Source organism: Heliangelus exortis, chromosome 1 (assembly GCF_036169615.1).
Source record: "Heliangelus exortis chromosome 1, bHelExo1.hap1, whole genome shotgun sequence".
NCBI lineage: Eukaryota > Metazoa > Chordata > Aves > Apodiformes > Trochilidae > Heliangelus > Heliangelus exortis.
Window position 1 is genome coordinate 41,155,978 of NC_092422.1, and position 13,730 is coordinate 41,169,707.

A 13,730-nucleotide genomic window follows, 5' to 3' on the forward strand; every position below is an offset into this window, starting at 1 on the left:
AGCTCTTTACTGACCCTTACAATAAGACAGGAGCAAAGGATAATGTGGAAGTTTCTCATTAGCTTTAAAAGCACACACTTTTTTGCACTGGAAGAAGGGGTTTTGGTTCAGAAAAAACAACAGAAGAAGTTAGTGCAGCATGAGCTATAAGAAATCCATTCATAAGATCAAACAAAGGTAATTATTATTTTATGAGGAACTCCATTAGGAAGCCACAGCCTGTTTTCAGTTCAAACCTGACAAAAATATGATTAGTCCAGAAAAAGAAACAAGTGAAAAAGCAACATTCCTCTGGAACTAAGGGAAGCCATATCACAGAACCCTGCATATTTCCCCTTTGGTGAGTAGTGAGACACTACTCCTTCAAGTAGCTTAAAATGTCACTTGATGCTATTTATCTAGCTAAAGAGCCATCCATTTAAAGTGTTCCTAGGTATTTGGTTACTTCATACTTATTTCTAATTTTGCTAAGACTGAGGCTGACATTTACTCACTTTTACTTTCTACTTCATTTTTTTTACCTACAAAAGGATGCTGAATGCCATTTTAAAAAAAAGCCCTGAATTTCTTTTATTTACCTACATATACTTTAAAATAAAGATGATTAAGTCATGCAATAATTAGCATTGCATTACATCAATACCATGTGATTTGCACTCCTCCTGAACTCAAACATGGACTCTAGGTGCTTATAATAAAACATGCAGCATGTCACAGTGGGCCTGGTGAGAATAAACATACTGTGTCAAAAACAACAATATATAGGCAATTTCCCCTCAGATACTCTTCAGCTTTAGCAATGTATTTCATCTAAATGCATTCTTCCCTGACATGATCAGAGTGTTAGTCTGTCTGTATACGGCAGGGTTGATTTATGGTGTTATTCCCAGTGACGTATGCCTGTTCCAGAGTCACTGCAGGGTTAGTGACCCACCATCAAAGCTAGATCACTTTCCAGTCACATGTCCTTTAGACGTGGAAAAAAAATTAAATTCAGCACAAGCATGACTGTAGCTGTCACCATTTGATGATATTCCAGACTGCTGAAATTACCCAGATCACCTGACTGCCATCGCTCACTTTTGTGCACTCTTTCTCCCTCTCTTCAGACATAGTTCCTAGCGTCTAAAACTTGCTACACAACATAGGCCAGATTTGACCAGGACCAGGCACCTAGTCTTCTTCAGTTACTACTCCATGTGGCTCTTCTCTGCTCTCAGGACTCTCCCTAATCTCTACCTTTCTTTTTCCTGAAAAAGAACAACTTTGGTACTAAAGAATCTTTGTGACTAATGAGTAATTTTAGCTATTTCCAGTTAATGAGCCACATTTAGCCAACTTCTCAGAAAAATGATAACGTCTCTTTATAAGATCACGCAACCATCCCGATTATTTTTTTATTATTATTTTGAAGAAACATATCTGACAATGCTCATCTAACTTAATTGCCACCTAGAACGAACATTCTTTATGCAAAAAAAGTTGCTTTTTTTCCATTTATTTATGTGGCCTTACCATAAGCTTTCTAGCACAGTTAAGTCACCATCAGCCTAGCTAAAACCCTCAGATTTCACAACAGGAATGTTGCTTCATTAAGTATTTATCAGGCTAAGGCCAAACCCAAACAAAAATATCTGATAGGTCTTTACTGTCAAGGATATCTGGGAGAGCTGCTGACAATGAGTTGTTAATCTTACCCTTGAGAAGATATTTTCCAGAGAACTAGTCCAGGATTTCTTGGCTTTGTTTTTCAGAACGTCAAGTTTAAACCTGCCACCACTTGTGGTACTTTCTGGAATCGTACTGTTAGAAATGGTCTGTTGAAAAGAACAAGGACACAATTCAGCTTTGACAATTATTTTTGCAACTGCAGACCTCCAAAGACTAGAGCTGAATGAAGTTACATAATAAACAACATACCCTTGGCCTTTATTAAAGAAAAAAACAAACAAAAACCACAGAAACAAATAAACAAACAAAAAAAACCAGCCCACAAACCCAAACAACTCACAAAAAAGGCCATTAAAGGCATACCTCATCCCTAAGGACTATCTTTTAAAAGCGTATGATTTTATTAACACTGTTACCCACTTCCTTTGCTAGGTAAGTTTGTAGTTTAAACTGAAACCAGTGCCCTCCTTCCTAGCTATTTCCCCTAGAAATGACTGTTTGTGAATGGGGATCAGGGAAGAAGGAAAAAGACAGAAAAGGTCTTCTCACACTGTAATGAAATCCAGGCCTAAAAATAATGGTTGCTTTTCTTCCCTCCTTTGCTGCTACCCAAAAATTAACAAGAAGGCCCACATACACCCCTGTAAATCAAATCAAATTACTTCTCTTTCTCAGTCCTCTCTTAATTACACTACCCAGCTTTCAGCTATCACTGATGAACTCTAGCAGTGGCCCTGCTAGTATTTAAGGCTGCATTTGAATAGGGTGGGAGAAGGGAGGGGAATAACATAAACCCAAGCTTTACCGATGGTGCTTCACCAATGTGAATGTGTGTTTTCTGCTTAGTCTCACAGAGCTGGCGTAAATGTAAGATCACGAGTTCATTTTCTTCCTGGTCACTGTCAGGCTTCATTTTCTGTAAGTAATAGCAAAGAAAAGAAAGTTGTTTTTCAAGTCATGATTTGCTTTTTTTTTTCCCTCTATACGTGCATATTCTATGAAGTTAATATACTGGTTTGCTGAGAGCCAGCGTGTGCTTATTAGTGCATCAAACTGCATTTCTGTTTGTGTGCCTTCACAACTCAAAAACCTTCCATGTGGAAACTGTTATAGGCTGTGGAGAGGAGGGAGCCTTAAGCCTGTGTGTTTTGTTTTCTAAGGTACAAGCTAAAAAACCAAACAGGTGTTCCCTGCTTCAGGCAGCTAGAGAGGAATGCAGCCTTTAGAAGCCCAAATGACTGTATACTTCATCTGCTCAGTACACTTGCTTACACCTCTTGCTTCAGAATAAGTCAAAAGATACTTTCCACAAATACCAACCACCTCTTTTGTACCTGCATATCTCTATTATAGGCTGTGGAGAGGAGGGAGCCTTAAGCCTGTATGTTTTGTTTTAAGGTTGTCTGCCACTGTATAAGCTAAAAAACCAAACAGGTGTTCCCTGCTTCAGGCAGCTAGAGAGGAGTGCAGCCTTTGGAAGCCCAAATGGCTGTATACTTCATCTGCTCAGTACACTTGCTTACACCTCTTGCTTCAGAATAAGTCAAAAGATACTTTCCACAAATACCAACCACCTCTTTTGTACCTACATATCTCACCTGCTCTCAGCTAATTCCCACAGCACTTTCTAGTAATGCATTTTTATGTGAAGAACTAAGCTCAGAAAAAAATACCAAAAAATAAAAGTATGAACAGAGAGCACCTCAGCAGACTTGGGAACCGAGACTTATCTGATAGCAGCGAATGCATGAGGTTATACTGGAACATGCTATTTAAGTATGATGTTTGATGGAAAGATAAGAAATTCAAGTGCATAACAAAACAAACTTAATCAAATGAAAAAAATGTCTCGTCCATCTCATCATGGTCTTTTTCAAATTTGAGACAACAGCTTCTACGATATTACCTGAACACGTTCAAAAATGTCCGCTTGCTCGTTATCAGTTAGGGATGACAGATGTCTCTGAATCACAAGTTTGGCTCTTGGTGGATAGAGTCCTGAGACAAGAAAGGAATGTTAAAGCTTCCAGATTCTCAGACGATCTCTCAGAAGCTTTTGAGAAAACAATTATAATAGAAAATAAGCCTGCATCTGAGTTTATACAAGTTTAACATATCACAGTTCTGTATCTGCAGTATCCACGATATAAATACTCCAGGCTTTGCTAACCACATGGTTTCCTATCCATGCCTTTTGTCACAGTACCAAGAGATCACTAACACGGAAGTTTGACAACTGTATGGAAGAGAGAAAGAGATCAGAAATATAAATGGAAAAATACGCAAATGCATGAGATACTCAGAAGTTTTCAGATACTTGGAAAAGTTTAGATGCATTTCTACACAGGAAAAGGTTAGGGTACAGGTCATACCAGAGAACTGAAGATACTTTTATAAACAAGGGCAGCTTTAGAGCTTAAGAATAAAGAATTGCTGACATTCAGTAGAGCACATATTTGCTCAAAGAGCTTATTCTAGGGAGTTACAAAAACTGTGCGGAAAACAAATCTCCTGGATCAGATGAACATACATGGTTTTTCCATCCATAGTAGGTATCATTCATAGAGAACTGGAATCAAACCAGCACAAGATTTTCCAAAGACATAAAGAAGCTCTGGGTTTTACTACAGTTAGATTCTAGATACTAAAGAAAGACAGATGCAAATAAAAGGACACTAAAATAACTCAGTCTTTAAATACAAAGCTTATGAATCAACTATTCTAGGACTCAAGTTGTTACTCTAGAATTGATTTTATTTGACACTGGACACTTATCCCAGGCTTGCAAGTATATATATTCGAGACAGTTACACTGACTAATACAGCAGCCTCTATAGCTTTTTATTGACAGAAGACTTTCCCATTTAAGTTTTACCACTTCTGACTATCTGTTGTAAACCCAAAAAATACCAGTCACAACCTGAGAGAATTTCACTCCACTAAGATTTTATGCTTTGCTTTTCATCCACCAGAGGGAGGTAAGTGGCAATAATGACTTCTAGTGAATGGGAGAACTGGCAATTATCAGCACCATCATCACCAGACCAGAGGACACCAGACTGTGGTTTTTTTGCATGTAACACTTTCAAAGGACACTTGGTGGAGTAACTATACAAACGGGATTCTAATACTAAATTGAAAAAAAAAAATCATGTATAAGATTTTTTGCATGTGCTCTGGAATATCTCACCCCCAGAGAAACTACAAATGTTTGTATATTCATATTTGAAGCCAGGTAGTCTTAACTTTCTATATTATATGTTAATCTCCTAATTTATTTCCCACAATATAATTAGGTTTGAAGTGTGCAAGAGAATAAACATATAGAAGGAAAAAATAACACTACACAGGAAAGAACATACACATGAGAAGGTAAGATTCTTTTTGACCACAGCTATCTTTTTTTTTTTTTCACATTTGCTACAAGCATGCATCTCCAGAAAAAAACAAACAAAAAAGACAGAAGATGAACTGGTAAGTTTTTCTGCTATGTTTCATATTTAAGAGAGGTACAATGATGAAAAAGTATGTATTTATAATGCAAGCTATACTACATTTAGTTGTGATAACATTCTGCTATCACACATGCTTACAGATACTGCAAAGTGATGGTGAGAACTGCTTACTGGGATGCTTTTCCCTCTGCTCTTACACTGTACAAGTTGAAAGTGCATGGTTGGAATAACTAAAATTAACTGACATATTGTCTTCTAGAATAATCAGAAATATACAATTAGAAAATAAACTCAGCTACTACCTTCAATTCTTTCACAAAGTTTGTGCAATGAATGCATAGGGCAGGCCTCACAAAGTTTAATCTGTGTCTTGGCATTTTGCAGAGCTGCAGCAGTGCTAAAGGCTTGTTTCAGGGTAAGCATTACTTCATCAACCTAAGAGGGAGGGAGGCAAAAGACAATATATAAACAAAAATGTATGTCATATACGTCAAATTAGATTTATAAATCACCTCATAGATAGGTGCTTTACATCTGGAAAAAAAAAAAAAAAAAAAAAAAAGCACAACAAAACCCAAAAACCACGACAAAAACCCACCAAAAACAAAACCAAAAAAACATCACAAAAAAACCAACAAAAATCCAAAACTATTTGCCTTCTTCTGAAGAGCTAAAGCCTGTATTCCCAGGTTTTCTCTTTTCTGTCTCACTGTGTTCAATTTCAGCCAGAAAGTGTAATTTTGAATATCTTAGCTTCAGTTACTTGAGCTTACTGGGCATGCAGCCACTGTTTTATGAAGCCACAAGCGAGAATTTTTGGCTTGATTATATGCTGGATAAATAAAAACCATTAATTTCTTTTCCCTATAGCTTCACATTTCCCCTGTAAACTTCACATGCTTCCCTCTCAACAATTTTCCTCCCACTGCTGTACCATTTTAGAACAAAACCCAACAGACACATCCTGCTGGCAGACAGCATTTCACTTTTCTCCAGGCTACTTGACTGGCACCTAGCTTTGTTACAATCTCCAGCTGATAAAGATAAGTAGTGCCATCCTGCCTTGCAGTCTGCCCTGATCTTTCCTCTGCCACTGCCACAAACACAGAGGTACCTATGGTCCCACACACCAGCACTGGAGAAGCTCAGCTTTTGTGTAAGCAAGGTCAGAGTGACAGTGTTTCTTCACGCTCATTCAAATACACTCCCTGGCCTTAAATACAAAGCACTTGGGGTTCCCCTCTCTGTATTTTAGGGGTACACAACATTCATTAGAAGCTGTGCCCGTGAGTCTTTGCATTAGTAGAGAAAGTAGGAGACAACAGATTGAGGATAATCTTAGGAAGGAGAACAGTCTTGTACTTCAGAATCAGGTCCTTGCTCTTACTTGTCACTTTTCTAATAACCAGGAAGCTGAAATATTTGAGAAATCATGCAGCCTAGCATTGGAAACACACTGACTTTTTTGAGGGTCTGTCACTTGGGAAAAAGAAAGGGAAGGGGGCATCAGAACGTAAAATTTTAATTACTTTGTGTCCTGATATATTTAGGTTTTATTTATAAAACTCCAGAATTTTAAGCTCTACCAGTATCTTCTGGGTGCTGTCTCAGCAATAAAGCAGGGCACTGAAGGATGAATATCCATCTTGCAACACAGATTGATCATTTTTACAAATTGGCAAAAATGTCTCTTGCATGGAAGATCCACAGAACAATGCTGAACACATGGATTATGACTACAAAGGAAGTGTAGTACAAACTGTAGCTAGGTTTCAGCAAATCACTGGCACCTACAGCTTCAGTTAATTGATCAAATGTCCAAAGCACTTTTTTTACAGTTACAGATATCCACTCATGGCTTTCTACTGCTCTGATCAGATGCTGCTACTTTCTTCTCCTGAAGAGCAAAACAGAGTATAGGGAAAATGCTAAAGCTACATGCAGACTACAGATATGTGCAGGATCAGGCCAGTAGTTTAAACCCTACCCTAGAAAGTATGTTTGCGTTTTTCTTATCATCTTTGTTACCAATTCAATATCTATAATTGCATGTTTAAGGGGGAAGGAACCAAGTGTCTCAGAGCTCTTGGATCAGAAATCCAAGAGTTAAATGCAAATATAAGGCTCAAATAAACTCAGTCTGCATGTGTGAACTTATCCATCCAGATGCATCACCAGAGTACCAGGATACGGTTGTATTTGCAAATAATGTATTTCCTATTGCATGTTTTCATATTCACAGCTGAGGCCTCAAACCTGAGAAGATGTGACCACTGAGGCTCAGATGACATAGCAGAGTAACACCCCCCATGGTTCAGGAAATGCCTAGAAATTTTCCAGTGGAAGGTTAGGATCTTTAATACTTACCAGAGACTCATTTGCACACTGGAACACATAGCAAATATACTGGTTTAGCCCAGGTTCAACAGATTCCCGGCAAATGAAGCCAAAGTGATCAACGTGTTTAATGCCCTAAAAGAGTTTTAAAACCAGCATTAATGGAATATGTTATAAACAAGTTTAGTTTCCAGAGTGATCCTAAAAATAGTTACCAGATTCCTACACTCGCCAACATAAAAAAACTGAGAAACTGTCTATGCATACTCCTAATGATTTATTTTACAACTACAGTAGTTATATTTTTAATTGCTTTTTTGCATTTAAAGATTAAATACAGCTCTTTACACAGAAAAATAACAGTTACACAGTAAGAGACATGAATCTGGATCTGAATTTCATCCATTAGAAAAATTTCAGGGAATCAAAGAAGAGAGCCCTAGCTTTTATTTGAAATTGCCTCTGCAGGGAAAACTTGATGTAATAAGCCCACGTTAAAACACAGGAGTAGCATCAAAGTAGCAACAGACCTTCGCTTTGTTGTGTAATACAAGTTTGGACTACAGCAAAAAGATCAGAGAATGAATGAGTGGTGACATGCAGAATTCCAACCAAACTTAAATTCTTTGAGACCGAGTTACATACTAGAAGTTTCATGACTTACTACTGATGCTTTCTTGCAAGATTCCAGTCTAGCTGCTTGACAGGGAGCACTGCCTTGCTAGAAACAGCATTGAGAAGATCAAAGAAAGCTGCTTCCTAAGAAACAGTGTATTTCCAGTCTCAGTTCACAGAACATGACTCACTATTGTTAAAGCTTTTGCCAATGTTTTTATCATCTGAGTACGGTAATAGTAAATTTTCTCCAAAAGAAAGCCTAATCCTGCAAGTTCAAATACAACAAAGAGCAGAAATCTGTTGTTTGGATCCACTTCCAAAGAAAATACCTGCATCTTAGAAAATGGGAGGATGAGGCAAAACAACTTGTTTGTCACTACAGTAGTCACTACAGAAAACACTCTAGATAAAATTGGTAATGCACTATGTGACAGATTGAACATATTGTAACTACATGCTGCAGTTTTTAGAAACAAAAACCTGTAAGTTACCTTTGTACTACTTAAGCTAAACTTAACAAAGGTACAGATGACACCTAAGATGGCACAAATGACATTCATTTACCATGGAATCACAGAACCACAGAATCAGCCAGGTTGGAAAGGACCTCTGAGATCATCAAGCCTGACCCTTAATCCAGTACCACAGAGTTCACATTGATCCTGACTTAATTGAACCCATTTTCCTGAGACACACAAAGACTTCAAAAGCATAAATTAAAAAGGAACAGATGTATACACATATGTGGATATATTTAACAGCGAAATGTTGCCCTGTGTTTTGCAAGGACACCCTGTTTACTTAAGGTGGTTCAGTGAGATGCCATTTCTCTCACAGCTAACAGTGTCTGAACAAGTCTGCTGCTGTTTGATTTCTCAATCTCCGCCAGAGAACATTTGTGTGTGTGTGGGGGGGGGTGAATGGCCGTGACACTTGCACCACTGAAGCATAAATAGCACAGTACATTCCTCAATTAACACTACCTCCACCACATTTCCTTAAGAGGGTGGCCACACCTGTCATGCCAAAATAGCAGAGTTGTTGTACTGGGTTCCTTCTAGGTCAGCAATGCTGCAACAAGAAAACTTCTATGGTTGTCTGACACCTGAGCTTAGATGGCGCGCACAAGGGTTTAGCATCAATTGTATTTGCTGTTTTGACAATTATATGGGCTGCAGATAATTTATTGAATGCAGCAGATCAACCACAATTAAACTACAGAATAAAAGCACCCTTGTTAGGCCAGACTAAAAGTATCCAGAATAAAAACTGAAGAGAACACCTCCTTTTCATTGTTTGTAAAGCTTAAATGAGCAAACATTCCTAAGCTGCAGTCTCACAATATGCAGTAAATCACTACTCTATAAATCCACAACAGAGAAGCCCTGTGGCTAGCACTGGGTTCTTACAAGTAGCACTGATGAGGTTTATGCAACCAAATCCAAAGAAATTAATGTTTCATGTTAATGTTTCGTTTCTATTGGACACAGAAAAAACACCCAGCTTCCCTAAAGTATCAGTTTTGCATTAAAAAAAAACCTCAACAACCAAACACTCCACAGTATTGTTAGTGCCTGTTTGAGTTATGCAAGCATGCAAAATAACAAAAGCTTTGCTTTAAATGAAAGTGAAGAGGAGGAGTGAAAAACTCCACATCCAAAGCCCAACACACAGCATCACTCAACACTGTTTTCTGTACACAGTATTTTACTGAAGGAAAACTCGTTCTTGAAGGTCTGTCATGGTCTTGCTGGTCTCCACCAGGCTCTGAAGTCAGCAGAATAAACATTGTCCCTGCTTAGGCCTGTTTAGTTTGTCTGTTACAGTATATACATGCAACCCAGGAGCACAGTTCATGGAGCTGAATGTCACTTTTACTCAGCTCAGTACACCCACAAAGTAGGAGAAGACTCAAGCTGTCTGCAAATTTTCCTTTCCATACCATTGCTTCAAGAAACAATTTGATTTTTATTATGAAGGTATTAATATGATTGCTTGATTATACTGATCCATTTTATATTTTCCTTTTCTTTTTTTCTCTACCAAGAGCGATACAAATTTTAGTTAAACAGCAGACTTGACTTAAAGGCCTAGACCCTGAGTGGGTAGCTCAAGACCACACCAGAGTTACAAGTATTAACCAGGTCTTAATTTGTATTAGCAATGGTAGTAAAGTCATGCAAAAGAAGATTTGATATTAACATTCAAATGAAAAAATTCACTTGGGGATGAAATACAGGTTTAGAGCATGCCAGGAAATTTACTTTAAACTACAATATCAATGTTTAAGGAGGACTGAAATGATGCATGTGCATAGTGAAGGACAAGTAATAAAACAATACGTGCCAGAAGTAATAGGTGCTGAACAAAACCAAGATAGAATGTGAGGCCCTCATCCCTGGCATTTAACCTTAGATGACACATTTATTTGTTACTAGACATAGCTAGGCTCAGCTATCATCATATTTTCTAGAAGAAATGACACAAGCAAACTCCTGTTCTTCTGGAGGGCTGATCTGATCCTCTCCTCCTTTCACTGCAGAGGCTTTCATGAGCTTAGTTCCTCAGAGAAAGCACACTCAGAGCATTCTAAATGGATATTAAGCTACTTCCAAAGTTATTCCCAGTGTTGTCCCAAAGCAGAACAGTTTATGCTTTGTTTTCTGATCAATGATCAAAGTTGCCACTACCGCAACTCAGCCTTGTTATTTTGCACTCATCTTTTCTGAACTTAAGCTCTTTGGGAATGACATTGAACTATTTTTCTGCAAGATCTACTTGCAAGTGCTGCCAGATGAATGAAAGCCCTGATCTGAGTAACAGCTGTCACCCCTGTAATGGCAAATCAGTACTTCAAGTCTGCTGCAAGTCTTCATGAAGCAATCAGTTTAATATCCAATTTCTTCAGATGTACTCCCCAAAGAAATCAATGCTTCAAACTTCATCCAGGATTTGTATACACAGTCACAATCAGCAAAACTACAGCAAAATCCCCCCATGCCCTTTTTTTTTCCCCCCCTTTTTTTTTTTTTTTTTAAATTAAGGAGCTAATGGAGTAAATCAGAAATTTATTTTTATTCGTGGTACTTTAGATAGGATAAACTGTTAAACAATGGCTTTTGAGACTGAATAGAGGAAATCAGCACAGAATGCTGAAAAAGAACACAGTACTTCTTTTTTTCTGCTGCCTATAGAACAGAAGGACAATCCAACTGGAGAAAAAGTAAATTCTTTTTCTTCTGATGATCTACACATTGCTTCTTATTAATGCTTACCTGAGAACATGAGGAGATGTCTTTAAAATTCTTTTCAAGCACAACAGATTTGGTGTCTGGACTGATGAGGTTAACTTCAAACCTTCCAACCTAGGGGAAAGGATATAAGTTTAGTTTATGTCTTTTTGTGTCTTAGAGACACAAATTAATGGCAACAAAAATGTCACAATCTAGCCCTTTCTGGTTCAACACACAGTACCTTCAACACAACAGCTTACTCAGAAGGAACAAGGGTGCCATAATTCAGACTATATTGAGCAAGAATATTTCAGCAAGAACAATACACTCAGTTGAATAGGAAAAAGACTTGGGAAGAAAACAGCTTTTTTCCCCTCCCTTTTCTTTTTGAATTATTTTGGTCCAAAGATCACATGCCTGATGGACAATACTAAAACCTTCAGGAAAAAATGTGACTAAATTAACAGCTGCAACAAAACCCAGAATTTGTGGATTAATTCTTTTTAAAGTATGCTGTAGGTCAGCTGATAAACTATGTTGATCTTAAGGTGATACTTTTTGGTTTTGTAATAATTCTATAGCTTGTTTTGCAGCAAGCTATCTTTTCAAGCAGTTTTTTTCCAAACTGCTTCTCAAGCCTATGAAACTTATTCCATAGGGCTTGGGGAGTTTCTCAGATAAATCCTTTTCATTACTAGTGATGGCCGTGGCTTTCTAAAGGGCAATGTATTCTCACTTGAGTTAGCATTTCCCCAAGAGAATAAAAGGCAAGAATGATCTTTAAAGCCCAGGCGTTTTGCCCTCTGTTATTTTAAGGTCCAAAGAACTTTTCTTTTATGGGTCACCTCCTTTAAGTGTCCTTTTGTTTTCTCAACACAGCCTCTGAAGATGTCAAATGCACTTCAGGCAAAAGAAGAAATAACCAGGAGGTCCGAGGGAAGAAGCCTTCAGTGCACAGACATCTGAATACCCACCAGGGAAAGACAAACTGAACATCAGAACAAGTTATCAAGAAGAGGCTGGCTCAAACATAAGGCTCTGAAAGCCTCGGGTGAAGTTGTGAGTTTCTTTTAATTGTATTGAAAAAAAATAGGATGTTTCACTTGAAAGTCTTAATCGATTCTATTTTTGAAAGTATACTCACTTTTTCCAGCTATGTCCTAAATCTCACCAACACAGATGGATCAGAACTGCACAAAAAATAACGATTTTCCTAGAATAACTAAGTACTCCTTAAATAATTCCTTTTTCTTAAAATTTGCCTGAGCTCATGAGCTAAGGTGACTTCCTTAAGACACCTCACTGCTACTTGTGTTCCAATCATTTATGAACAGATACATAAATATTTATGAACAAATCATGAAACCATACTGGACTCACACTACTTATCCTGCAAAACTTGCCCCAGCTTCAATCAAACTGCACAGCGCAAGATACGCTGCAAAACCAACGAGAAATTGCTCATCCCACCACAAACCTGGAACAACATTGTCCTGTTCTTCTCCGAATCCGAGGGCTGAACATGACTGGGTGCACTTGCATGTCTTCTGCGTGACTGTATTTTCAGGTTAGTGTCATGAACTTTTCTTTGCATAACTGCAGTGACACTGCTGCACCGGGAGCGAAACTCTTGTTGCTCGTCAAAACCAGAGTCCTCTAAAATTCGTTCTGGAAAGGAGCCACGAGTGCTGGCCAGGTTGGTCAAGTTGCTCTGGCTGCCAACTGTAAACATTGCATGATGCCCTGTGGTGTTATTTGGGCAGTCCAGCTCTTCAAATGGGCTGTCTATTGGAGAAGCTGGCACGTTTCCTTCACACAGGGTTAAGTCCAAACTGGACTCGTTGTTCCGCTGCTCGTTTAACAGTTTCAGGCGCTGGCGCTCATGAAGGCTGAATTTTTCAATGCAATCATCAATTAGTGTGGATGGAGCTTTCTTGTGAGCCACCATCACCTTCCCACAGTACAAGACCTCAAACTTTTGAGAGTCATAGAAGGCATCTTCATTGTCCTTACTTGGTTTGGCATCTTCTTTTAGTGCTGCTTTGGAGACTTGTCTTATGCTGCTGATGACATCAGGAACCTAAAGCAACAGTTTGAAAGGTCTGTTAGTAGCCACAAATGAGAAAACGCAGACAGCGATATGTCAAACATATGCTGAAGTGAAGTATTCACACAACATATTTCTCCAGTGAAGTGCCATGAGCTTCTTGGCTGGCAATATAAAAATAGTAAATTCTAAATTCTGAATAGAAAATTTATGCAGTGGAAACAAAGCTAATAATTTCTGGTATATAATTTCAATTTGTTTTTACTGTAACCTGTTTCAGAACACGAGTTTTAAATTACCAGAAGGTCTACTAACAAATGTTCACACTTTTTTTTTCTGTTTGTTCTGAGACTGCCTTCTCTGTAGCTC

At 38.1% G+C, this 13,730-nt stretch overlaps 1 protein-coding gene across 3 annotated transcripts in view; it reads right to left on the reverse strand.

Moving 5' to 3' along the window:
- The window catches only part of TBC1D4 (TBC1 domain family member 4), a 109,009-nt gene that overhangs the window by 30,552 nt on the left and 64,727 nt on the right, over positions 1–13,730 (reverse strand). For all 3 annotated transcript variants that reach the window (XM_071741087.1, XM_071741078.1, XM_071741095.1), the window contains exons 2-8: positions 12,792–13,394; positions 11,357–11,446; positions 7,494–7,598; positions 5,429–5,561; positions 3,578–3,669; positions 2,477–2,587; positions 1,698–1,817 (exon numbers count right to left, since the gene is read on the reverse strand). In XM_071741087.1, the coding sequence (XP_071597188.1) occupies positions 1,698–1,817; positions 2,477–2,587; positions 3,578–3,669; positions 5,429–5,561; positions 7,494–7,598; positions 11,357–11,446; positions 12,792–13,394 (1,254 nt within the window). The remainder of the gene's footprint in view (positions 1–1,697; positions 1,818–2,476; positions 2,588–3,577; positions 3,670–5,428; positions 5,562–7,493; positions 7,599–11,356; positions 11,447–12,791; positions 13,395–13,730) is intronic.